This window comes from Brachypodium distachyon, chromosome 2, assembly GCF_000005505.3.
Source record: "Brachypodium distachyon strain Bd21 chromosome 2, Brachypodium_distachyon_v3.0, whole genome shotgun sequence".
NCBI lineage: Eukaryota > Viridiplantae > Streptophyta > Magnoliopsida > Poales > Poaceae > Brachypodium > Brachypodium distachyon.
In genome coordinates, this window is record NC_016132.3 from 19,474,610 (window position 1) to 19,500,787 (window position 26,178).

At 47.7% G+C, this 26,178-nt stretch overlaps 4 protein-coding genes across 5 annotated transcripts; 1 reads left to right on the forward strand and 3 right to left on the reverse strand.

The window, feature by feature from the left end:
• Positions 1–7,096: 7,096 nt before the first annotated feature.
• On the forward strand, positions 7,097–8,182 carry LOC100844267 (protein LURP-one-related 8). Its single transcript, XM_003568180.4, has one exon. The coding sequence runs from the start codon at positions 7,240–7,242 to the stop codon at positions 7,906–7,908; it is 669 nt and encodes a 222-aa protein (XP_003568228.1). The 5' UTR covers positions 7,097–7,239; the 3' UTR covers positions 7,909–8,182.
• A 1,848-nt stretch (positions 8,183–10,030) lies between these two features.
• On the reverse strand, positions 10,031–13,999 carry LOC100844569. Of its 2 annotated transcripts, none has more exons than XM_003568181.4 (8): positions 13,590–13,999; positions 12,432–12,576; positions 12,210–12,360; positions 12,003–12,128; positions 11,848–11,928; positions 11,313–11,505; positions 10,927–11,203; positions 10,031–10,604 (listed from the first exon to the last, which is right to left on the reverse strand). In XM_003568181.4, exons 1-8 carry the CDS (start codon positions 13,782–13,784, stop codon positions 10,375–10,377), a joined length of 1,398 nt encoding a protein of 465 aa, XP_003568229.1. In that variant the 5' UTR covers positions 13,785–13,999; the 3' UTR covers positions 10,031–10,374. The 2 variants fall into 2 exon arrangements, with proteins under 2 accessions (XP_003568229.1, XP_010231252.1); XM_010232950.3 differs by having other exon boundaries at positions 11,313–11,508.
• Positions 14,000–15,393: 1,394 nt separating this feature from the next.
• Positions 15,394–16,014, reverse strand: LOC104583140. The gene has a single exon (XM_010234886.1). It carries the CDS (start codon positions 16,012–16,014, stop codon positions 15,394–15,396), a length of 621 nt encoding a protein of 206 aa, XP_010233188.1.
• Positions 16,015–16,535: 521 nt separating this feature from the next.
• Positions 16,536–22,804, reverse strand: LOC100837669 (cytochrome P450 714D1). Its single transcript, XM_003566078.4, has 2 exons — positions 22,023–22,804; positions 16,536–18,137 (listed from the first exon to the last, which is right to left on the reverse strand). The coding sequence occupies exons 1-2, from the start codon at positions 22,342–22,344 to the stop codon at positions 16,783–16,785; spliced, it is 1,677 nt and encodes a 558-aa protein (XP_003566126.1). The 5' UTR covers positions 22,345–22,804; the 3' UTR covers positions 16,536–16,782.
• Between the last annotated feature and the right edge of the window lie 3,374 nt (positions 22,805–26,178).

The window sequence follows — 26,178 nt, forward strand, 5'->3', positions numbered from 1 at the left end:
TTGACCAATATGAGGCGGGCGTGAATCGTTCATGTAGCAAGAGCACTCGGTTGTTTTGACGAACTTAGCAAGAACGTCTTGGGTTCGGAACACGCCCATCGAAAGATGAATAGGAGTCACATGAGATGTGATTGGCAAGTTGGCCTACCGCTCTAATTATCTGCCATCAGTGATGTCACATCAATGGTAGAATAATATAGTATCGGATCCTGAATCACTATTAATCAATTATGAGGGATATTGATTTTAGTGGGAGCGACTTATTAATTGTTAATAATAGTTACAATTAATTATAAACAATGTCTAAGTGAATTGCATTTATGTTGTAGATTAAATGGCTCGCATTCCCACATTTAACTTTGCACCGATGTTTGAGAAAGAAAAATTAACTGCGTCTGGCAGTAATTACACGGACTGGTTCCGTAACCTGAGAATAGTTCTCAGGGCTGCTAAGAAAGAATATGTTCTTAACGCAGCTCTTCCAGAACCGCCAGCGGATGATGCCTCAGACGATGATAAAAATGTTTATCAATCTCAGAGTGATGACTCCATTGCCGTGCAGTGCCTGATGCTATCTTGTGTGGAGCCAGAGCTGCAAAAACGTTTTGACAGCACGACTGCATATGATATCGTGGTCTAACTTAATGCCCTGTTCAAGCAACAGGCAAGGGCAGAATGTTATGAGATAACGAAAACCCTATTTGACTGCAGGATTGCTGAGGGGAGTTCAGTTAGCCAACACGTGCTCAAAATGGTTGGGTACAATCAAAAGTTGACTTCGTTGGGATTTCCAATCCCCGATACACTTGGCACTGATCTCATATTGGCATCCCTCCCACCAAGTTAGAGTCAGTTCATCATGAACTACAATATGAATGGGATGGACAAGAGCGTGAATGAATTGTTCACAATGCTCAAGACTGCAAAGGTAGGCATACAGAAGGACGCCAGTCATGTGATGATGGTGAATAAAACAACCAGTTTCAAGAAGAATGGTAAGACCAAGAAACAGGGCAAGAGCGCTGGTAAGACCTGTGCAAAACCCCAGGGTGGCGCCTCTCCTGATTCTGAGTGCTACCTATTATTATTGTTATCGGTATTATTGTTATTGTTGTAATTATCATTATCCTTAGACTATGAGAATATCGTATGATATTTATATCAGAAGGATACTTTGGTGTTACCTATTGTTTCCCGTAATAGGGTTATCATGCCGGTGATTTCCGGGTACTCCGGAAAGTAATTGACTCGATAGTTTAAGATTGGGATTTGCTCCTCTATCGGTGGAGAGATACACTTAGGGCCCACTCGGTACGACGATATCTATCACCGTCTGGCCAGACACAAGAATCATATGATCATTGAGATATCAAAGTACGGAACGAGTTAAAAGTACAAAATCGGTAACGGGGATAACTAGGTACAAGTGGAACAAGGGTTGGTTCACGGGCGTACCGGAAGTCTCACCCCGGGTTTTGTAAACGTATCGCGAAGCAAAAGGAAATGGTTTTTAGAAAAAAATGGTTCGCTCGAAAGTCTTCGTGGATGTGTAGTAATTATTGAGAGTGTCCAGTCTCTTTAAATAATTATTGACTGGGTCATAGCTATACATTTCTGAACCTACGCGGTCACACGCTTAACGACCGATAGTTATTTGAAGGTATATAGTTTGGAATTTGGTCGAGAGTTGAATACTGAAGTTGTTCATAATGATGAGACATATTTTTTGGAGGTTCTAAATGTGATTTAGGAGTTACAGAAATGTTCGGAGTAATCACGAGTGCTTCCGGAAGGTTTTAGAAGCCTCTGGAAGGATCCGATGAAAATTTCGGAAAGTCAAATGGCAAAAGGTCAAAAGTCAAAGATGGGTCAAACCCTGGTCAAAGGTTGACCATGTGGGTCGGCCATCTTGGTTTGAAGAAGGGGTTATAAGACTCCTATTCGGAGTCCATATCTATTCCTATTAAATGTAGTAGTCCTACTCCTTTTGGAGGAGGAATCCTTTCCCCCTTTGGCCGGCCACCCTCCTATATAAGGAGGGGAAGGGTGGCCGTCTATAGGAGCACTCTTGCTAGTTGTCATTTGCCCATCAAGTCCGAGCTCTCTCCTACAAAGTTTAGATGTCTAATTAGTAGATCGTCTACTTTCCGATCTAGTTTCTTCCGGCGGTTCTTCGTACTGGACGTCGAAGTGCTGCTGAACTATTCCTTCGGGACGTGTGGATACGTGTGGAGAGATCGTCCACTTCGATCTTGCGGGCGGATCGTTGTTCGTCTACTTCAAGCTTTCAGGCGCAGCAGATCGTGCGACGAATATTCTCGCGGCTGAGAGGTATAACCTAGCTGCAGGAATCTGCTATAGGCTTCAACGACAATCTACTTCCGCTACGGTTGTTGCTATGTGATCAATCTATCGCATCCACATAGTGATCTTGGTTGGTTCGTTCGTAAGAAAATATTAAATTGCTGCCTACGTTCCCCTTCAGTTCCCGGCGGCCTGCGGCGGGGAGAGCCACTGGAGCACGGAGCCAGGGACTGGGTCGGCGTAGGCGGCGAGGGAGAAGGGGATGGGGGAGGACGAGCCAGAGGTGGTGGGGCGGAGTGGACGGAGAGGGCGCGGAGTGTACGGGATCTTCCACCGGTCGAGCTGCTTCCAACAACAACAACGCCCGCTCCCGGCACGCCGCCGCGACGCTGCCCCTGCCCCACTCGCGCACACTAGATGTCGTGCCCAACTCGGACCGTCTGTAAGCCCGGTCCCATATCTACGCTGCCCGCTCTCGTCACACCGCCATGACCCCACTGTCGCCAAGGAGGAGGATGGCAGCCGTCGCCCCCGCTCACGCGCCCTAGATGCCGCGGCCGTGAGATATCGTGGGCTACTGCTGCTCCTATGGCGGCGCGGGCAGGTCACTGGCCGAGCTCGTTCTCCTCGCCTAGTCCAGGCCGGCTCCGACGCAGCTTCGAATCGCTCAGGAAATCCGCAATCGGTGGAAGACTTGGGAAGAGATGCGGGAGGGGAGCAGGACTGAGAAGAAGGATCAGTAGAGGGATGGATGGTGTTGGAGAGGAGGGAGATATTCAGGGGGCTTATTATAAAATGGTTGTAACTATGATCTTGTCAGCAAGCAGGTCCCGTTAGTCAGATACGGGTCAAGTCGGACGAATACATATACCGTTGCCGTATAATATCGTATTGCACCGTATTTTTTAGTTCGGTGATCCAGATGAGCATTTTGAGAGAATGAGGACTAAATTGCACGGGCAATTTAAGTTCGGTGACTAACGGCGTATTTTACTCATGCCCTTATGGAGGGGGCATGTACACCTGCAAGTTACGATCAGCGCCAGCAGCTGAAGGCTCTACGTGGACAGTGGACTACAACAAAAGGATGCTGATCTGTTTGTTGGAGGCTTCAATTTACGAACCAGATCAGCAATTACTTTGCACACATGAAAAAATGGTGTTTATAACCCGGACGTCCAGTCCATGAGTCAAGCCTCGCCAGCAACATGTGTGTGATCGATCCGATCTGTTCACTTATTCTTCGGCGACGTTGAAAACCATCAGTTCGCCTCGTCATTACCGTCGCCAGTTTGGCCACGCAAAAATGTACACGTAGTAAGTACGAATGTAAGTTCCTCAATCAATCACCATCTCCTTCACTGTGTTTCGTACATCTCGAGAAAACATGTGTGGCAGGGGAATGTAGCCACGTAGGCATACATGTATGCAGTGCAGTATGCCAGGCTTTTACGTATTCGTGGCTCTGTTTTCCGTCGGTCGTACACATCGGTTAGGTTGCGTGTACGAAGCAGTGGAACGAATGGTTTTTGACAACTTTTAATCTGTGTTCAACTAGTACTGTACAATTCATTGAGCTAGAGTGACCAGAATTAATCATTATTGTTTGAACAATATATCTCAATTCTATGGTGCAAATTATGGTTGGGTGGTGCTCCGGAGATGGAAGGGCCAAAGCATAAGAATATGAAACTGATATGATCAAATTGCAAAGATTATGCAGGCACTGAAGTAGAAATACGAAATCATGGGGCGGGGGGGCGCAGGGCTGGCCTGGTCCCTGCCTCCGCCCCTGGTACAGACTCAGACGCTTGCAAACATGCATGCATACTCATTTCTATGAATGCAAACACGCACACCTCAGCCGTTTTTGCGAAAAAAGACATGGATCTATTATGAAAGCTCACCAGGATTATGTATCAACTCAAACATAATAAAATTACATCGAGATCTCTAAACCATTGCACTGCCACTATTGTCGCTAGAAGGAGCCGTTGTCGCCCGCTCCCGTAGCGGAGCCGGCTTGACCATGTCGATGACAGTCAGGAAACTCTCGTGCACGTGCCCATAAGTATCAGCGTCCCAGAGCACAGTCATATTTGTCAAACCTGTAAATAGATCTGAAGACCTGACACAATATCATTAAGGTAAGATTTTGAGCAAGAATTTCTCATTAATATGTGATTTAGACACACCACTATCATCGGTGAGTATTCTAGAAGAAAAATCTAATGATATCATTTCATCTCATAAGACCATGTATTGACAATGCAGTTCTTGGTCAAATCCTTATCTCAGAACGTGTTACGCTGTGTATTTGGAAGAGGGGAGTACTCGGTAGTGAATCAGTCCACTCATTCATCCTCATACAAAACAACCAAAACCAGGAGTGTATTTGCTCCGGCTTTAGAAGTTCAAACACACAAAAAACGTAAACAGGTCTAAAGTTCCATAGGTTAAACGACCCAGCAGCGAAGTTTCCAGTGCGTTCTAGAATTTTCTACTACTACGTTTTACTTTGATAACTCGCCACAGAAGATGTTACTAGAGTTAAATGAAAAGGTGACCGTAGTTAGCCTGATACTTCAGCACAAACTGGCCAGGTGCACCATCAATGTCATACATCACCACTACCGTCCTCCACGATTAATCCTCAACCCCCAGCGCTCCTTTCATCACCTACATCCGATATTTCCATGTACAGCGGCCAATCGCAGCTGCAGCCGAGATAATTAAAGGACACGCTAGCTACGATCATCACCACACCACAAGAGAACAAATTACAATCACCGGCTAATTAATCCCCAACAAGGCGCCTCCTGTTGCTCTAAAAAAAAATCCCCAACACGGGGGCATCATCACCTAATTAATTAGCCACCCATCAGATATATCCGTGTAAAATACTAATCTTTGTACCGGCGCCAAATCGCAATCGCCGGAAGTGGACCGAAAGGGAGTATCGATCCATCCATCATTCCTCTGCCGCCACTAAATTAAACACGAAGATCATTTTCGCAGCTGTAATCCCCAGCCGACCACGACCGCGTGCTGACGCCGAAGCGCCGCCCCGGGCCTCCCCGTCGCGCCACGGGTCGGTCCCCTGCCCCCGGTTTTCTATACCTGTTGTCCGGACGAAGAGATTTTGATCCTCGATAGATTCGAGCCACACACCAAGGCGGAGGTTAATTTTTTTCGACGTTTTGTACTGGTTGGCACGGCCGGGGTGACAGCGATGCGCAGATTATTCGTGTTGAATTAAGATGTGCGTCTAATTTAGCACGTCATGATCGTGCGTTTCGCGGTTACCACTTTGGAATGTCGCGAACTGCATATTGCATTGCATCTCGGGGTGAGAGATATGTCTCCAACTCTCCATGGCACCCGTACGTGCGATATTTTTCTCCTGAACGGCGGTACTACTTTAGAACGCTAACGTCCAAGGGCTACAACGAAGGCAAACTTAGAGTATCATTTTTTTTTACAGCGAACGTAGAGTTTTTTTTTTTTGACGGCATAAAACCTCTTGATTGATTGATTCGGAACAATAGTTACATCCGGATAAGAAAAGGTTGAATGCTAGCGGGGGGAGCTAAACCAAGAATAAATTAGCTCATATTTCGTCAATTGTGCTAACTCATGAGTTACAAAATTAGACTATCGAAAACAATGAGAAATTTCAAATTGAGATAAACCCTCAATGATACTAAAACAGTCCTCATATATAGCGTCCGCCGTGCTCAGAGAATGGCTACCAGAGGAAATTGCCTGGAGAACATCAGAGGAATCAGAGTTCACGATCACCCGGAAGCACCTAGAGAGAGTTGCCAGTTCAATCCCGATATGGACGGCGTGAGCTTCGGCTGCTTCCACGTCCCCAACCAAGTCAGTTTTCCACGTGGCAGTAGAGATAAAATTCCCATGATAGTCCCGGATCACAGCCCTGTTGAAGCCCGTAAAGTATCTGCATCAAAGGATGCGTCAACGTTAATTTTCGCGGAGTCTATTGGTGGCTTCAACCCGAAGGAAACAAAGTGAACATAAGTAGGAGTGGTAGCAACTAGCTAAGTGCCCCTTACGGTCTTCACAAATTATCGTTTTGGGTTTATATTCAAAACATTCTACTACTTAAACTGATACTTATTCTCTTAATTACTGTCTTAAGGGCTTGTTGCCGATTTTGAGCTAGGCCCATTAATTTCGTGTGCGGTTGGTCAAATGTTGCCGATGCCAACTTTAAATTAATAGACAGTATGGATATAGATATAATAGACAGATTTCATCATTGACACCACACTCGCCGGCTCATTCTGCTGAAATCGTTATGTGTCTGATGTCGGCTCAACCTTTCGGCTTAAGAGATTTAACCATTTGCGGATAGGTTGGACTCGCGGGCCTTTTTAAGCTGACGTAGAGGCCTACGATGATTGGCTAGATGATGCAGATAACGGACAACTTTCCAACATGGGATCCAGCATAAAGATAATGTAGAAGAAATAGGCAGCCCATGTTCTTGAATATTCAGCTCTTACTGCCATATTACTCCCAAGAAAAAGTTGTTTTTTCCAGATGCCTCGCACTAATCTGAGAGGGCAAGTCAGTCACTAATCTCTGCTTTACACCTTAGTGGCATGGCATCAACAAAGGAGTTGTTGCTAATGTCATCGTCCCCTGCCCAGCTACTGCTATAGTGCCCCCTCATCCACGTGAGAGCCATGGGCCACATCACCCTGCCAGCCCAACCTAATTATCCCAGGGGCATTCTCGTCCACCGCACCAGTATATAAGCTCCGGTCTCATCTCCACCGTTTCTCAAGCCGTGACATAATCACACAACAGCACGAAACTCGCTTGATCCCATCGATCAGATCTCCCTTACCAAACCAAACCAACCACCCTCTTGAACCACCAGTCTAGCGGCCGATCTGGTCTGTAGCCATGGCGAAGGTGCACCCGAACGTGGCCGCGCCGTCGCCGCCGCTGGCGACGCCGGGGGCGGCGGAGGCAGAGGAGGAGCCGGTGGCGTTCACGGTGTGGCGCAAGTCGCTGCTGTTCAACTGCAGGGGGTTCACGGTGTTCGACGCCAGGGGCGACCTGGTGTACCGCGTCGACAGCTACGCGTCCGACTCCCGCGCCGAGGTCGTGCTCATGGACGCCGCGGGCCGGGCCCTGCTCACCGTCCGCCGCCGCAAGAAGCCCATCGGGCTCGGGGGCGGGGACCAGTGGCTCGTCTTCCCCGGCGAGGACACGCGCGCGCCGCCGCTCTACGCCGTCAAGCGGCGCGCCCCGCAGTACATCCGCGGCGGGGGCGGCGGGGGGAGCAGCAGCAAGTCCATGGCGCAGGTGGCGGCATGCCGCGGAGGGGGAGATGGGGGGAATAAGTACGAGGTGGAAGGGTCGTACGCGAGGCGGTGCTGCGCGGTGTACGACGAGCGGCGGCGCGCGGTGGCGGAGGTGCGGCCCAAGGAGGCGGTGGTGGGGACGGACGTGTTCCGGATGGTGGTGCGGCCGGGGATGGGGATGGAGGCGTCGCTCGCCATGGCCGTCGTGCTCGCGCTCGACCAGATGTTCGCCAGGCCCTCCCTCCTCAGGAGCTGGTCCTCCTAGCGAGTGCCTCTCAAAAATTGGCTTTCATTTTTCATTTTCTTTTCACTTTTTCTGGGGGTTTCCAACATTATTGGGGCACAAAAGTTGCTCCTGTAGTTGCCTCTTGATTTTCTCCTTGATAATATAAAGGCCAATTGGGGGGTCATTGTGGATTGAAATACCTCTGGACTTGTGTGGTTCTGGATATTTTTTTACAGTGAACCACGCACTTTGTAAAGATTACTGAAGAGGGATAAATAGTGTAAAAAATATTAAAAGCCAATTACCGTGTCTACTTTCTCTCCCTGTTTATTCTTTGTGTTTTGTCCAAGGCTCGAAATTTTGCAACATATTTTACTTCCTTAAATTTTAAAACATTTTCATATCTTATTTTTTAACAGAGACGCTGTGTTAAGTTTAATCTGATCTTATAGTTTCCTCAATTGAAGGATGACCTTCAGACTTCTTACTGTGGTGTACTCCCTCCGTTCCTAAGTCGTGGTTCTAGCCCAACTTTGCACTAAAACCACGACAAGTATTTAGGAACAGAGTGAGTAATTTTAGACATGTCGTTTTGGTACGGCGTAGTGCATGCAGTTAAAGCCGCAATCTTTAGGCTGCACAACCACATTACTTTGTAGACTTGCACTGCACATGTTTCGGGATCTGTGAACTATGCTAGGGTAACATGAGATCATTGACATATGCCACATTCCTTCCCCACGTCCTTTCTATGCATTGAAAGGGCCACATGCCAGTGACTTCATGCTGTCTTACTGTACGTCTGACATGCTTTTTTAGGGTCTATATAGATGGTTCATATGGTGTGAAAAATCGGATAGATACTCTCCGATCCTAAACAGGGGCGGAGGCAGGGACCAGGCCAGCCCTAGCCTCCCCCCCCCCCCCCCCCCCGAAGATTTTGAATTTCTATTTGAGTCCCTGCATAACTTTGAGATTTCATCGTATAAACTTCATATTTTTATGTTCCGGCCCTCCCTAATAAATAATATCTTCTATTCTGGTCCTCTCTCTATTTATTTTTTGGCTCCGTCACTGATCCTAAATTTTTGGCGCTGTTTATGCGGATTGTATTTTAGAACAAGATGGTAGGAAGTAGGAACAACAATGACAAAGGAAGCATCGGCGAGTATAGTCGACGAGTTCTTCTGGTTGAGTTCTCTTTCCTTCTCTTCTTTGTATTCTTGCTTTTTCTCCCTGGTTGAGTTCTTCTCGACCACTTTGGCAATGAAAAGCACACGGTGCTCTTTTCGTCAAAAAAAAGTATAGTCGACGAGGATGATCACAAAGATGACATCTGTCTACCGATATCATCTCTCTTTTTTCAACGAAAAAAAGAAATGAGGATGATCAGCAGGGTGAGAATGAGAGTGACGCAAGCACTCCTCCAAGTTAGCCCCTGGTCAGTTGCCAGCTGGATCTAACACACGTGGCCAGTCAACATGCCAGTTTGGAAAAAATATATGGAACCATAATCTGCCACGATACTACGAGGTAAAATGTGGCAAATACTTCTAAATACGGTAAAATCTCTTGTCCAAAAGGAAGAAAGACGGAATGAACTTCCACTTTTGTCCACGTAGAATCTGGAACCTGAAAAAAGTTAGTGCAGTGTCCCTTTCCAGATCACTCCAGCAAGCCTGCCACGCCCAGGGGTTAATGGTGTGCGTTGAAATTCTCATCGCCGAAAGTCGCGCAACCACCGGCCTGATCTTGTTGCCCCCCAAAGCATGTATACGCTCTGCGGAGAACGGTAGTGGAGCACAAAGCGCCCACGCTGCTCAGGAAGCCAGGATTATTCAGATCATCGGATCTGTATGCGCTGCACGGTCGAAAGAATGAATATTTTGATAGTACCTGACGAGAAATAAGATCGTGCACATTGTTCCAAACATCCAGTTAATCTCTATCCTGTATTCCTGTTTCCCGATCCTTTCAGTCTTTCAGAACGCCGACACACTATTTGCGCCTATCCTGTTTTGCGACGCATCGATCAGGTTTTACAGATTTGCGTTAGTGGGCCAATGTGATCCGACTGGCCCAAAACTTGGCCCAGGCCTGACCAGGATCCCATTTGCAGAGGCTACTGACAACATTAGTCAATCCTACAAAAGAAACAAACGAGTGAATATAATGTATTTCTTGTTCTCTAAAGTGCACAAGTCGGCCACTTTGAGTGCAACCAGAAAGTACATTACATCAGTACAGTTCTTTGAGAGCTCATTCGGATACATAGTAGAAAGACGATGCCTCAACCAAGGCTACAGGCTATGGTAAAGCACACGACAAAAGTTAACTCTACAACAAATCTTCTGTCGGTAGAGAATGGCTGGACACTAGAATGGCATAAATAAACAGCCTAGTACGGGAGCCTTGAAACCTATTCAACTCAGCACCGCCTGAGGGTTTAATTGATTCAGTTATAACCAAACAAAACATCGTCCCTGAAATCTGCTGTTTCAGATTTCAATTAGCCCACACATGAACAAGGCCTTGACGGTTGCCCGTGTAGATCTCATCTCGCTCTTCATCATAGTATAGAGCCGTGATGTCCTCAAGAGCCTCTGACATTGTACTCTGAAACTTCCATGCCTTCTTTGGCTTGCACAAATCATCGACCTTCTTGCACAAATCATCAGCCTTTATTTTGGCCAAACATTTTCCTGTCAGTATGTTGCTGATGTTTATAGAGCCAGCTGCACACGACAAAGCAAAGATGAGTTATCATATCTTAAACATGAGTATTGTACTCATCTATCTGGTGGCTGGTGGAGACAAGCCAATTGAGAAACAAAATTCGCCAGAGTATGAGTTATTTGGTGAGGGCAGAGCATGAGATGATGTAATGGTAGGTTTAAGTCAGCTAAATGCCAGCATTATTTTGGAATGGACAGTGAAAGAATGTCAAAGGAAACCCAAAGAATAGATAACAAGTGAACGAAGCATGCGCTGATTCACCGATGTATGACAAATTAAACAAAGTACCATCAACAGCAAAAAATAAATATAAAATATTACCATTTTCTTCTGGAGATGAATCACTGGAACTGGAATCAGCCTTGCAGTAAGAAATAATAAGATCTTGATCACTGGTTATGTATATGTTATTGGTATTGCAGTCAGGGTGCCACAACAGGTGATCCTCAAATGATGTTACTAGTTCACCTCGGAAATTCCAAACTGCTACAGATCGATTCCGAAAAGTCAAAAACAGCTGGAGCTCGTACAGAAAGATAAAGGCAGATGGAGTCATGAACTCAGTCCTGCTCACTTCAGTCAATTGGAAGTTCCGTACCTACAATAAAGAGAAATAAAACCCTAAGCAAGAAACCACATTGTTTTGATTGATTGTGCTACTACTAGGAATCTGCAAATTAATGGTTTGAGGAAAATTTTTTACTAACATCAAGTATTTGAAGATTCTCTCCTTCCTGCTTGACCAGGAGCTTTTCATTGAACTGTTCAATGAAATCAACCTTCTTATTCCGATGAAGGAGGTGACTGAAGGACTTCAAGACTGTACCATCCTCGATAGAAAGAATCTTCAGAGGAATAGAGCTGCTTGCTCTTGTATAAATCAATAGCATTATACCAGGACTGCTAAAAGTTAACAGGTAATTAGACAAATACAACCATGTATCCATACTAAAATGAATCAACACTTTTCAACTCAACACACATAAATCCAGTACCAGGGTCACGGATGCATAACAAATTGAACAGATGCATATACTGAGTTCTAGATTTAATTGGTCCAATCCATCTGAGAAAAGGCATATAATGAGTTACAAGATGTACCATATTTGTGGGTTTTGTTGTTACTTGTTAGTAAGAGAAGAGGCTAAATTAGAACAGAACAATTTGTTCAACGACAAAGTGACAAGGTGTGTGCATCCATTTGAGACTCAGGGGTGAGGAAACAGGGAAAGGAAAAGTCACCTGATCTTGATTTCTTGAACATTCTTGTCAGATATGGAATACAGCAGTGTGTAGTTTTTCAAGTCGAACACCTTGTAAGTGCTGTTTGCAGAAAGAGATGTAATTAGGTCAGTTCCAGAAAGTGCACTCTATGGACATTCCAGAAGTTACAATACCTGTCTTGGGCAGAATAAGTTAAAACTTTTCCATTGACATCATCAAATTCCACGAAACCAGGCCATTTCAAGGACTCTGTCTCAAAAAGAGGGAAACCAGCATCTGGTGTTCCCCTGCGGATATACCTTGAAACAGTTGAACAGGATCTTAATCAAGATGAAAGAAACAGAATTGACTAGTGAAAGGCATGTGGACACAAAGCTTACTCTACTGGAGTTGTCTTGCATCGCAAGGCACTGAAATTTTCAGAGCCATATACTGACACAGTAATGAGGGACTCGTTGTTCTTATTGTAGAATAAACTACGTATAACTTCATCTGGACTCCCATTCAGAAAGCATATTCTCTTATTCGTCACTGGAAATATGAGGAAAGCGTCTCAGTATGACCATATGAAGCACATGAGCACAGCAAGAAAACAAGCATACCTCTACTAAAAGCAGCACACACTCCTGACTGTGATAAAGCGAAAACTATATCACGCGCAGCAACTATCTCGATAATTTTTGACCTTTTCCTCATGTAAGGTAGTAGCAAACTGTTTTCCTTAGGATCATGAGTGTCAAACTCTTCCTGAAAATGAAATCAAATGTGCCATATTTGAAGTTAGAACAAAAAAGGGTGATACTATTACAAAAACAGGAGAAAGGTAAAATTAGTCATTACTGCAAAAAACAGTGTTAGATGAGCACAAGTCCACGGTTGATCAGGGGTGGAGCACTCGGGGCAAGTGCTGATGGTAAAAAGGACTCAATTTTGTTGAAAACAAGGTCCCCTGCACTCTTTATTTAACACACGAGAAATAGTAATCTGAGCAGTGTAATGTGACAGACAGTAATGAATAACCAGGAGTCCATACAAAGAGACCCATTAGTATCACCTTAACACTCAAGTAATATATGCGCAACTGATCTCCAGCATTGATAGCCCCAGCTTGGCATCAAACAATATAAATTGAACGTATTAACTAAGAGGCTATAGACCACAGTTAAAAATTGAGGTCTTCTATATGGATTGTAATAACCTAACAAAATTGACAAGAATACAAACACAATGAATCTTAAACATCCATGAGAAAGAATCATGTTATAATTTCCCATAAAGTAAATAACAATGCGATACCATGTCGATAATGCCCTAGACTTTCTCATAAGTCGCATGACAGGCCAGACAACATGGTGCCAAGGTGCACAGAACAGTCATCTGGTACACATCTGTTTGACTGAACAATCTTGGCGGCAAAGATCACCGTTACTCTGTAAGCGGACGCACTAGATGCGGAAAAAATTCTTCATTACATCAGGCAAAACTAGCGTATTATAGCATCACCAACACACAACAATCCCATTTACCACCAACAGTTCACCAAACCTAACAAGATCTGACTTTTCCCTGCCTAGTAAACCCTAATTCCCACGCCCCACTCCGAATCGATCTCCAGACAATGGGTAGTCGCCAGGTCCATGACCTCCCAGTCCCAGAGCAGCAAATTCCCCACCCGGCAAACCCTACCTCGCCGCAGGACCACGCGACCAAACAAAACGAAACGAAGCGAGAGACAGGGGGTGAGAGAACGCAACACGGACCTGCAGCTGTATGTTGCGGAAGCGCTCCCGTGCGGAGTTCATAGCGAAGGAGCGTTCCCGGCGAGTGCTGATCTCCCGGCGCTGCAGCTTCCTCACGCTGCTGACGACCGCCTCCTGCCTCGGCCTCTTCCTCGACGCCACGACCCGCCGCCCGCTGCATGGCCGGGGGCTCGCCGAGATCCGCCTGGGCTCCATCCCCGCAATCCGCCTGGGCTCTCGCCGCAACTCCCCGCCGCACAGACAGATCGCGTCAGGCGGACACGACGGGAGACATCGCCGGGTGCGGGTGCGAGTGACTAGGGGGAGGTTGGCGCCCCGGCGAGAAAGGCCTAGGGTTTGGGAGGGAGCCCGGCTCGGAGATTTGGGGGCGCAGGGAGGGGCAGGAAGAGGGAGGTGTGAGATGTGCGATGGAATTAGACAGGTGTTAAAGATGAGGCGCCCGGTGAAGACTGGAGGTACGGGCCCGCGCGTCAGTGAGGAAGGGGAGCGTGGGCGGGATCGAAACGTTGGTTACCGCTGGTTTGAAATTTTTCGATGTTGTGTCCGAGCGAACAGGACACCGCCCTTCGCTAGAAAGGTTACACCGACAAGTGGGCCCTGAGTAACCGGACCCCGGTGTCAGTGATACGTATAGATACAAGCGAGGTCGGAGAGTCTGTTGAAAGGTTTTTCTTTTTTACATCACGTGGTGAGCTGGAGCTCGAATTGGAAGGTGCGCTGGGTGGACCGCGGGGCCTGGTCGAACCTTTCTGGAATGGTTTCGTCTTGGAGTTCAAAATTGGAATTTGGAAGCAGAGCGCCAACGATTTAATTTTTCTTAGATCCTGCCACTGAAGTATGGGCTTGTACAAATAGCGCGTTCCGACTTCGCACGCAAATTGTGAAGTGTTACCTTGTATGGGCTTATTCGAATAGCGCGCTCCGCGTTCGCGCGCAAATTGTGGCGTGTTACCTTGTTTGGGCTTATTCGAATAGCGCGCTCCGCGTTCGCGCGCAAATTGTGGCGTGTTACCTTGTATGGGCTTATTCGAATAGCGCGCTCCGCGTTCGCGCGCAAATTGTGGCGTGTTACCTTGTATGGGCTTATTCGAATAGCGCGCTCCGCGTTCGCGCGCAAATTGTGGCGTGTTACCTTGTATGGGCTTATTCGAATAGCGCGCCGCAAATTGTGGCGTGTTACCTTGAATGGGTTTGTTCAAATAGCGCGTTCCGTCTTCGCACGCAAATTGTGACGTGTTACCTGGTATGGGCTTATTTGAATAGCGCGCTCCACGTTCGTGGGCAAATTGTGGCGTCCTGTCTTCTATGAGCTTATTCGAATAGCGCGCTAAACGCAGGAAAATTATTGCGCGCAGGTTACGTTACTTGACAGCCGTCCGATCCCCTACCATAAGTCCATAGAAGGCGATCGGACGGCATATGTTGTGTTTATTTAGTTTGTCGTTATCGAACCGCCGTTATAATAATGGCATTGCACCGTCTAATTTGAAAAGACACGACATATGCCACCCCGCTGTCCCGCACTCATGGTCTCCTTTTCCCTTGGTTGCTTGTCTCTGACCATCCTCCACAAGACCACAACAACAAAACGAATCGGAAGTCATTCGGTTTTCTAGCTTGTACGTACATCGATACATGTATACAAATCGGAAGTCATTCGCATACCGCATGTCCACAACGCGTTGACAAGTAAAGTACTACGTACAGAAACTACGCGAGAATACACCAGTCACGTATTTGTACGGCATACTAGAAGCACATATACACACGCGTGCTCGTCGATCGGAACTGCACGGCTCGCGAGTCACAAGTCAGTATGGCACTCCTGGCGCCGGACCTTGACATCAACAACGCCGACGACGATCCGACACACGGACCTCGCCTCGGCGCTCCGCTTCACGAACCCGAGGAACGTCACCCGGCCCTTCACGTCCGTCCGGGCCTCGAACTCCATCTCCCCGGCCAGCACGTCCCCAACTAACGCCCCGAGCCCGGCCGCCGCCGCCACCTTCTCTCCCTGCACCGTCATGTCCATCCTTAGCGTCGCCTCGCCGCGGCTCGGCACATCGCCCGCCGGCACCGCGGCCTCGCCCACGGGCGCGCCCCGGTAGTACAGCCGCGCCGTGCTGCCGCCTGGCTGGTCGCCGGGGCGGAAGGAGAAGGAGGCCGCGTTCGGGTTGCGCACGCGGACCACGAGGAGGAAGGTGACGTTGAGCTGGATGGAGATTGTTGGTAGGAGAGTGACTCGCGGCATGGCGCCCGTGGCCGTGGCCGAGAGGAGCTCTGTTGTCGGGGGCCGCGGGCGGAACAGGGTGAGGACCAGGATGGCGGCCGCCGCGGCGAGGAGGAGGACCGCGAGCGCGGCAAAGCTGGCGCGGACGAGGGCGCGCCGGCGCCGGTGCTGGCGCGGCCCGGGCGCCGCCATGTGGCCCGATTCTTCCGGCATGGCGGCCGGCTAGCTTTGCCGGTCAGGTGCGCGCGCGCGCTCGCTGTGTCGGTGAGCACTGGTATGGGCCGCCCAAACTGCGTGTTCGTGCCTTCGTGGGTTCGTGCGTATGGATTTCTGAATTCTGATATAGATAGATCGCTTGCCCTGATTTGTCTTCTTCCAGCAAAACTATCTGAAATTCGCACGCTCCGGTCTGCGTCATGACTCGTGCAGCGACAGCAAGCTGACGGCCTGTTGACTTGCATCTAGCGCTGGCGGTCTCGAGCCTGCCTTTGGTGATTTTAACCGGCCAACCAGCGGGGTTTTATTATTGGTGCACAAAGGTAAAGCAGAGCGTCGTACGGTTCGTTCACTCAACCGCGGCGGGCCTATGGCACAAGATGCATGACATAGCAATTGGAAGACACGGCACCTGTTCTCAAGATACTCAACTACCTCTTTCTCTGCATCTTGGCCAGCTCTGTTTTGTTGTTTTCAGAAAGGAACACGATGCTCCAGGGGCGTGACTTAATTCATGTATTGCTGAGAAATCACATACTTCAAAGACGTATCGCTAACAAGATTGCTAAGTATGTATGTAACATGTAACATGGATCGGTCGTGTTCACGCAAGTATAATCATGTTCTCATACTGTTTTTCCCAATTTCCATGTGCTAGCTAATTTAACCGGTACGCCGGAGTTCACAAAACCCCAACTCGATCCAGACCGACGATCCTTGAAGAAGATATGGTATGCGTGTGTATCAGTTCTTGCACCCGCCGTCATCTTCGTGGCCAGCATCAGTAGCACCAACACGGCGGACGAGGAGGCGTAGCCCGAACTCCGGCTCGATGATGAGGCGGAACGCGGGGGAGTGCCGGTAGTCGGGCGAGAGCGCGAACTGGAACCTGGCGAGCACGACGGCCAGCAGCGTCTTGACCTCGACGATGGCCAGGTTCTGCCCGAGGCACGTCCGCGCGCCGAGCCCGAACGGCATGAAGGACGCCTGCGGGTGCTTGCACGCGGCCGCCACGCCGTCCCTGAACCTCCCGGGGTCGAACCGGCGCGCCGTGGGGCCCCAGGACGCCGCGTCGTGGTGCATCGCGGACACCGGCACGAAGATGTACGTGCCCCTGGGCACGCGCCGCGCGCCCAGGGACATGTCCCGGAACGCCTCGCGCACCACGAAGGACGACGGCGGGAACAGCCGCAGCGTCTCCTGCACCACCATGCCCAGCGTCTTCATCCTCGACACAGCCTCGAAGTCCGGCGCCAGGGGATCCCCGGCGCCGGTGCCGGTGCCGGTGCCGAGGACGTCGAGGACCTCGGCGCGCGCCTTGTCCTGCCAGTCCGGGTGCGCGGCGAGCAGCATGAGGCACCAGGTGGCGGTGACGGCGCTCGTCTCGTGCCCCGCGAAGTAGATGTTCTTGCAGTTGTCCACCACGAAGTCGTCCGGCCGGGGCTGCCCGCTGCTGTTGTCGATGATGGATCCAAGGAAGTCGCGCGGCTCATCATTCTCATTCTCAGCGCGTCCGGCGCCACGGCGTGCACGCCCCCTGGCCAGCTCCAGGATGAGGGAGTGGATCTCCTTTGTCAGCCGCCAGACGCGGCGGTTCTTGGCCGTGGGCACGTAGCGCAGCGAAGGCACGGCGAAGATGACGCTGGGCTCGGACATGAGCCCGGAGAGCGCCCGGAGCCGGAGGAAGATCTCGCGGCCCCGGGAGTAGTCGCCCCCGAAGCAGGCCCGGGAGATCACGTCGAAGGAGAAGCTCCGGATGTCGCCGTCCACGTCCACCACGGCCACGCCCTTGGAGCCGCCGGCGGCGTCGACGGCGGCATCCCAGGAGCGTAGCAGGGGCTGCGCGGCGTCCACCATGAGCCCCACCATGCCTCTCACCTTGGCCATGTAGAACTCGGGCGCGATCACCTTGCGCTGCCGCGCCCAGCAGGCGCCGTTGGTCTTGAGGACGCCCGCGCCGAAGAGCGGCTCCTGGCCCTTCTGCAGGTACGTCGGCTTGCCCAGGTCGAGGGACACGCACCGCCCGATCTCGCTGATCAGCTCCGGGTCCGTCACGTACAGCGCCGGGCGCCGGCGCAGCCAGTACAGGTACGTGTCACCTGCACAATTCACAGAGTTTTCAACATGGAAAAATCGTCAGCTTTTTTTTCGGCATCTAAAGAAAACAAAAGAAATTGCCATCTGAAAGTGCTTTTGGGCCTCGAGAGTTTCATTTTGATCTTGTTGGGCCTGCGCTCTGAAGCTTGGGCTGCGCGGCTCAGCTGTTGGGTCGGGCTGTTATTTCTTTCGATCGGGCTGTTTTTCTTCCATCGTGGGCCGTTTAAAGGAATTGAAGTAGGAAACCCGTTTGAATTTTTTTTTGAGTCAAACAGTAGCGAAGCTTAATTATACACTTGCATGTGATGTGTGCGCTTATCTCCGGCACAGTGGGGAAGGCCAACGGCCAACCAAGCTAGCTGTAGCAAATTCTGGTCAAAGCTACAGATTCCTGGTCGAACTGTTCCGTGGTACTCACGGCAAGGAGATTCCCCCTCCCGCTCTTCAAAAGAGAAGAGAAAGATTCCTCAATTAATCAAAGGAGATCAGATCAGTAGTGTACTCCAACCGCCTAACTACTAGCAGCACTAGCACTAGCTAGAATGCCAAGCCGGCCGTTTTCTTGCGGCCCTGGTCAGTTGTTGGGATTCGATGCGCCGTAAGTTCATTTCTTAATTAACCGCAACATACATCTGCGCAAGCCAGTTGACTTTGCAGGTTCATGCGTTACCACCCCTCACTTTGCCAGAGCAATACAGACCATCCGTTCCACGTAAGCGATCGACATCTGGTACTTTGCTGGTAAATATATTTTCCATATAATATTTTGCTAAAAGATCGATTACCAAACTAATACTCCTCCATCCCAAAATAAGTGACGTGAATTTGTATTAAAATGTATAAATTATACGTCATTTATTTTAGAACGGGTGAGTATAACAAAGAAAGTGACTTTTTTTTTGACACGACAAAGAAAGTGACTTTGAGAAACGGAGGAAGGCCAGGCCTTGAAAAGTTTATTTATTCCACTTGGATCTCGCGCGATCGAGCTCAATTAATCAGTAAAGCAAAGTTCACACGTACAGTACAGTACGTGCGTCAAGCTTAGCTGGTCATATGCATATGCATGTACGATGGTGGAGAAATAGCCAGCGAGTACAGCTAGCTAGACAGGCACTTTTGGCCAGCCAGGCAGGCCGCAACCACCGTGCATGAACGAACGTACGAACGTAGTAGCCATTGGGAAATGCATGCAACCGTCAAGCATGTGCCACAGACGACCATATATGCACATACATATACAAAGATAGTAGCTCTATAGCTAGCTATATAGCTAATGTCTCAGATCAAATGACTTGGCAAAAAACAGAAAGGAAAGGAAATTAGATGCATGCATGTTTTCCTATACTGCGATCGAAGTGAGGCTTTATCTAGAGCTAGCTCGACAGGTTTATCTATCTATCTAGCCGTTAATTTAGGGCAAGGTACGCACGCGTGATGCTTCTCCAATTCGATCTAGCTCCATGTGGAGGTCCTGACTATATATATATATAGCTGTAATTTAGGGAGAGATCAGATGCAAGTACGGATCAAAGATGCAAGAGAAAATGGTTGGTCTGAAGTTGTGAGCAGGAGCAGTACACTGCACAGCATGCATGAATGATCCTGTCGCCTGGACTGTACTAGAGCTAGCCCTAGCTGATCTAGCTAGCTATAGCTAGGTAGGTTGGGAGTAACGGCCTAGCTAGCTAGCTACTAGCTAGTAGCTACTCGATCCATCGATGGCACCGGCCGTACGAAGAGGAGGGATGCAGCTAGCCATAGCATGTGGACTTGACATACTTTGATGTACAGTGGGGGACACGTGCGTGCGTGCGTACGTACTGGGCCAGCTCGTACGTACGTACGTGGAATTATTTATTTCCAGTCGTTCTTCGAATAATTATTTGTACGTGTGGTATTAATTATTTGTACGTGGAGTAATTTGGTGCCATGTCCATAGCATCATCTAAGGAACAAATTAATTAAGACATACAAAATTAATTGTTCCACGTATCCTACGTGGGACGTCATATAAAATTGTCTAGTCAGCGTCTTAGCATGTTAAATTATTTGTACATGACATGCAAATGAAAGCGTTGATTCAATTTTTCATAATTAAATTTAAAAATAAAAATTACTAGAATATGCATGATGCGATAGCATGTCTCAGATACCTTGATACCTTGCTCCAAGTTCCTATTCCTATCAAGATGTCGACCTCAACAAAATAGATCAGTGCGTGTGCTAAGACAACAAGAAGTTACTTTACAAGCACATCATAAAGAAGCTAGCTAGTTTTTGTTCTTAGGATGTCTCTAATCAAATCAGTGTAGGATTTTGATTGTATAGGGCCATAATATATTTGCACAAGATTTTCACGTTTAACAATTGCAAAGAACCTTGGAAACATAGCATCCATCCAGGGGGGAGCTCTGTAGCTTGATTTTGTGTGCCGGACAGCTCATGGCAGCACCACGTACTGATCCTAGCTACATGCCTGTTTTCGGAAAGCGTAGCAGCAGCTGACTATCTCAGTATCTTAATCAATCAAAGGTCAAATGCTAGTTATACTTAATTTAATCAGGGCTTTCGTTCAAGTAATGGAACAGCGGCTGATGCTTGCTCTAAAATTTAATCAGGCAGGGGCATGATATGACAGCCGGCCATAAACAAGCTAAGCTAGGTGCATGCATGCACGGTTGGGGTCGGTCTCACATACTAGTAGTATTATATACCAGCTTAATTGCTCTAGTTAGGATATGGCTGGCATGTCTGCTTGACACAGATCAGGAAAGGTGCTCTTACGAAAGCAGGTATATATTATAATGATTCCCTTGCTTGGAGAAAAAAATAGTGTACTTGAGTAGTTATACCGTAGAGAAAAACTGTAAGGCTAATTGCAAAGTTTCGTGCATGTAAGAAATACTTCTACTCCGTAGAGTGATCAGCACCAGCTCATGGACAGTTGATGGACCAGAAGTACGTAGTACGTCCATTATGCTAGTAGCTAGCTAACCATGGGTCAAACGGTCCCAAAAGAAAACATGCATATGGCCTGTGCTTATTCTCGTCAGCAATTAATGCATATGCATGCATGTATTGCCCGTCCATCGTCAGCATGCAGGTTGAGCTCGAAAAGTCACCCCGGCCCTCCTCACGAAAAGAAGAAAAATGCTAAAGGAAAACGGAATCGGTAATGTCAGCTTGCTAGACTCATCACTTCCGAGCTGTCTAATTAGTCGACTTGGTGGCGTATTAATTAATTATTCCAAAGGTTTGATCGATCGATCCAGGCGTGCAATTGACTGCGATAGTTCTTATTCCTCACTCACAGTTGCTATCTGTCATTCTCCTATCAACATACTGTTATTTACGTACTCTCTATTCTTATTCGTATTCCTATTTGCTCCCTCTCTGATGCTGACTTCGTTGACAACTGAAACTCTCTTTGCTATAAACAAGATATTATCCCCTCCCGGATCCGATAGCAGTACTCATTTTATATGCAAGTGTTATCAACATATATTTAGCCGCATATTTAAACTCGGCATCTAGTCAACTTGGGAGCTAGGGCAAAAGCATGCAGCTAGCTGAAGCACTAGTGCAGTTTTACCCATGTGTTCCCTAGCTAGCTTGAGTAGTCAACCCTGAGTGCTTAATTTGTGCAGTAAGAACCACTCCTAGCTAGTATAGCATATATCAAAAAACACAAATAAAATGTTCAAAAAATAAATATATTGAGAAACACAAACATATACTAGTGGCACACATGACGCAATTAACTGGAGCATGCAAGCAAGGATATATGCAAGTTGAAATGCGAATGAATCAAAAGCCTGTTGTGACGTACTAGCAAGAAACTGAAATCAGTCTGAACGGATTCTATAAGAGAGAGATCTGGTTACCGTAGGCTTTCCTCCACTTGTCGAAGTAGGGGAAGATTCTCTTGCAGTAGTCGTCGAAGCCATCCCTCCTGAAGTCATCGTTTCGCGCGCCCGCCGAAGCTCTTGCCTGCATCTCCGGGAGGTTCCCCGACAGCACCGACGACGGCGGCGGCCCGTCGATCCCCTGTCGCCGGAACGCCTCCCCGACGCGCCGCGGCCAGCTGCTCAGCCACGCCGCCACGCACACGTACGCCGCCGCCGCCGCCGCCGCCACGGCGCAGCATGAGCACCCCACGACGGCCGCCATCAGAGACGACGATGACGGCACAAAGTCGTAGCTCATCCCTAGCTAGAATGGTCACAAGGGATGGAGAGACGGAGTGTAGTTCTCTCTCGCTTTCTTTCTTTCTCTGCCGATCTTGGCTTTGTGTATGGGATCTCTCTCTTTCTCTCTGGCCTATGGGGGAGCGCTTATATAGATGTGTGGTGCGATTGCGCGTAACAGAGAGAGACGTACGCGTTACAGGTACGCTAGCTAGCTTCGGAGCTGAAAACTTAACCCGCAAGGATTATGGTCGGCTGTGAATGGGTTGGAACGAAGGAGCTATAGCTAGCTAGTACGTGCCACGCTTTCACAGTACATGTGGTCGCCAACACAGGCCATCCTGGCGACCTGCTGCAGACTATAGGCATGCAACATCCCCATGCTGATGCTGGCCATCCATCCATATGTACTGCATAATTACTCTAGCTTAAGTAGCTGGGCAAGAACGAGATGGCATTTCCGCCGCGAGTACGTTGTGCCAGAGCAGACAGACAGTACGGCTTAATCAATTGATCAAGCTAATATGCTTCCCTGTATAGGCGCGGTCGTGACAGAATAAAAAATTTATAGTTCTTTCTGTATGCTAGTAGCTCTCTCCAACCGGGGATCATGCATGTATGTTGTACGTGTATGATTGCACGGCAGGCCGCGACTAATAATCTATTGCGTAGATACCCCTCGGTCCAACATAAATTAGGGAGATGTGGCTCTCTAAACAATAAATTAGTTTATCTCACGAAACGGAAAGAAAGAAGTAAACTAATAAATCAGGGCGGTGATGTCATTATTAATTAATTGTTCTCGGAGATAATTATAATCAGGGCCAGTGGTTTATCCTATAGGCCGGTGTAATCAATAATGCAGACGCACAAAAATAATACTAATCAGTCAGTAGCTTATTTGGGCAACTACATGTTCTGTCGTTGAAAATCAAGAAGGTGGCCGGTATTCTATATATGCATGCAATTATTTCAGGGGATCCTTTTTTTATATATTATTGAAATGTGTGTACGTAGCGTGTTTAAGTTGCAAAGGTTGACGGCAACATTACATAGTTTCAGGTCATATGGGGGACCAGCCGGTGGTTTGCTTTGAGAGGTAAACCGGAACATCTTTACTGTAAGTGTCTGTAACGACCGTAGTGTTGCTTTTATTTAATTTGCTTGTGGCGTGGTACACTGGACCTCTTCTCCCGTTCATATATAATTGGTGCCTGTGTACATTGGTTGTTGAAAAGTATCCAAATTCAAATGACCCGGTTCCATCGAACACGAGAGCGGCGCAGCAGGGGCTAGCTAGCTCTGCTATACTGCCATACGTGTAATCGTGTACGACTCATGATTTTCGCCGGAAAACCTGTAGTGATCAGGCGGCGTGGTACACTGGACATCTTCTCCCGTACGTCCTTCTTGTGTCCATCGATCCATGCGTCTTCCACAAAGATTTTCTTTCGGTGACAGGCAAATTAACGTACATGTTAAATAGCGATGTGTCATTACTGAATTGTCAGTATCAAAGCTCCACGATTCGTGTCTTCTACTGTTACGGTTAATTTGCTTCCCCGCGCGCGCCCGTGGCTGTCGGTCTCGATCGAGTTATTGACTAGCGGGATACTCCATAGAGAATGATCGATAATCGGGGTTCGGAATTTCGGATCGAGGACAGCAATCATACGTGCGGCATACGCGGACGCGACATCATCGAAGGAATCCGTACGTACGTGGTACGTCAGTACGTGCGCTTGGCACCCACAAAAGAAGAAGAAGCTAATTCGGGCGGGTCATGAGTCATGACTGAAATCAAAGGAGCAGAGAATTTTGATTTATCTCCTCGATCGATCGTCCAGCAGCGCTGTGAGAGCTAGCTAGCGCGGCACATGCATGCATGCGTGCATCAGCGCGCCGAGATCGGTCGTGACGATAATCTGGTGATGAACGGAACACGACCTATCCGAACGCATGCATCCTGAAGCAAAACAGGCAACGCACTGCGCGCGGCGCAGGCTCTCTCCTGCGAAGTCGTGTCAGATCATGTATATATCCGCCACTGCACCGAAGAAAGGGAAGCTATAAAGTCACTTTATGTTACGGTGAGAGAATATCCTCACGACGGATCGATTGAGAGCTACCACGAAGTTCCGCGTGTCTTACGTATACGTGCAACGTCTTGACGATCCCGGCCGAGCACGGCATCAATTTTAGTACGCTGTGTGCGTGGCCGATTCTGGAGGCTACGTACGCAAGTCAATTTGTTGCGCCGTACGTACGTCGAGTGCTCCCTTCCAGCGAGCGCCGTCAGTTCGTCGATCGGCGCCCGCTGTAGTGTCGTGGGCTTAGTCAAACGGCAACGAGCGAAGGAAGTCATCTATCTATACCGAATCGGGGACGTACTCTGAACGTGTACGGATTCTTTTTTATGATTATTTTGTCAGCATTTCCGACTTGCGTGCCTCGACTAAGTTTGCGTTTTGGACAATACTATTGAGATGACTACTATGGACTTTCGGTGCACAAGGTGGTTATGACGATGTAATACAGGAGTATGTTCATTGCTGTAGTACTTGAAAACAAAGGAATTTGTCTCAAGGTAAAAATGGAAGGCGAACCAAATTCAAGTTAGTTGAACTGTTGAACACCACATGACTTATGCCAGAGGATCTTCCCCGCAAGAGTTCGGTATCGCTTGTTTATTGTATTTTACTTCTTACTTGCATTTTGATTTGTAACATCAACCATAATTCAAGCACTTTAAAAAAAATGTTTACAGAAAATTCAGTGGAATTTTAATCTATCGACCAGGTAGCTAAGGACAGGAATAACCAGAAAGAAATTCTACTGTCTAAATAGGTTCAAGTTTCCCCACTGAAAACAGGGATACGAGAGATCATTTTATACAAATCGACCAATCTTTACACTCGGCCCATGCATGGCTTTATGCAATCTAGCAGGTTCCGCAGAAAGTCGTCCCATAAAACCCACATAATGTAAACCTGAAAACAGTTTTAAGGGAACATATCCCTTAAACTAGTATAGTTTTATGGCACATCACGGGCTCGGGAGATTAATTTGGCGGTGGCGGACGCATCGTGAAGACGGAAGAAATAAGGAGTCAGACATTTAAATGGTTGCTGGAGTCCTAAATATAGCGCAAGGACGGAAATTGTGGTGACTGTTATGAAATATTAATGTGGATGTTCATAACCCCTATACCATCAAAGTTATAACCTTCTACTTTAATGGTGTAACTCTCCTAACATCAATGCTTGTAACTCAATCTCACATGTATGGCTATATATATGAGAGCTTATGTATTGGAAAGGCAATAAGAATTTTCTAATTTCATGTCTCACTTTCTCCATTCTATATATTCCCTTACATTACAAGTAGTTATTTTATAACATGTTATCAGCACGACTGGCTCTAAAAGCTATCAAGAACTAGGTAAGAAACTTTACGTTGATCGTAATGTTATTTTTGTGCACTACACGACGTCCCAGTTGTGAAGACAGATAAACTGTCAGGAAAAGTGGCCTTTGCCGGCAGATAGTGTGCCCCGAAAAAAGTGGTAAGACATTATCTTTTGTATTTGTTTCTATATTTTGTTCTTGCGCGATTGTTTGAATTTTGCAATCTATATATTTTGTGTTTGCTATGTCGAATCTTGCTAAGATAGATTTTGCGACTCTGGATATTTCGGGCAAGAATTACTTGTCATGGGTGCTAGATGCTGAAACTCACATGAATGCCAATGGGGTTGGTGTTGTTGTGAGAGCTCATCCCACCTTTGTGGTGTGGTGAGTTGGAGAATAGAGTGAGCCTTCGTGGCGTCTCTACCTTTGTGGTAGAGCACTCC

Coding starts and splice junctions, on each gene's coding strand:
- LOC100844267 (XM_003568180.4), top strand. CDS start 7,240: ATGGCGAAGGTGCACCCGAACGTGGCCGCGCCGTCGCCGCCGCTGGCG.
- LOC100844569 (XM_010232950.3), bottom strand. CDS start 13,784: ATGGAGCCCAGGCGGATCTCGGCGAGCCCCCGGCCATGCAGCGGGCGG. Junction 11,929..12,002: donor ACTTATTCTGCCCAAGACAG/GTATTGTAACTT, acceptor TTCTGCAAACAG/CACTTACAAGGTGTTCGACT. Junction 10,605..10,926: donor TTCATCTCCAGAAGAAAATG/GTAATATTTTAT, acceptor TGTCGTGTGCAG/CTGGCTCTATAAACATCAGC.
- LOC104583140 (XM_010234886.1), bottom strand. CDS start 16,014: ATGGCGGCGCCCGGGCCGCGCCAGCACCGGCGCCGGCGCGCCCTCGTC.
- LOC100837669 (XM_003566078.4), bottom strand. CDS start 22,344: ATGAGCTACGACTTTGTGCCGTCATCGTCGTCTCTGATGGCGGCCGTC. Junction 18,138..22,022: donor CAAGTGGAGGAAAGCCTACG/GTAACCAGATCT, acceptor TGAATTGTGCAG/GTGACACGTACCTGTACTGG.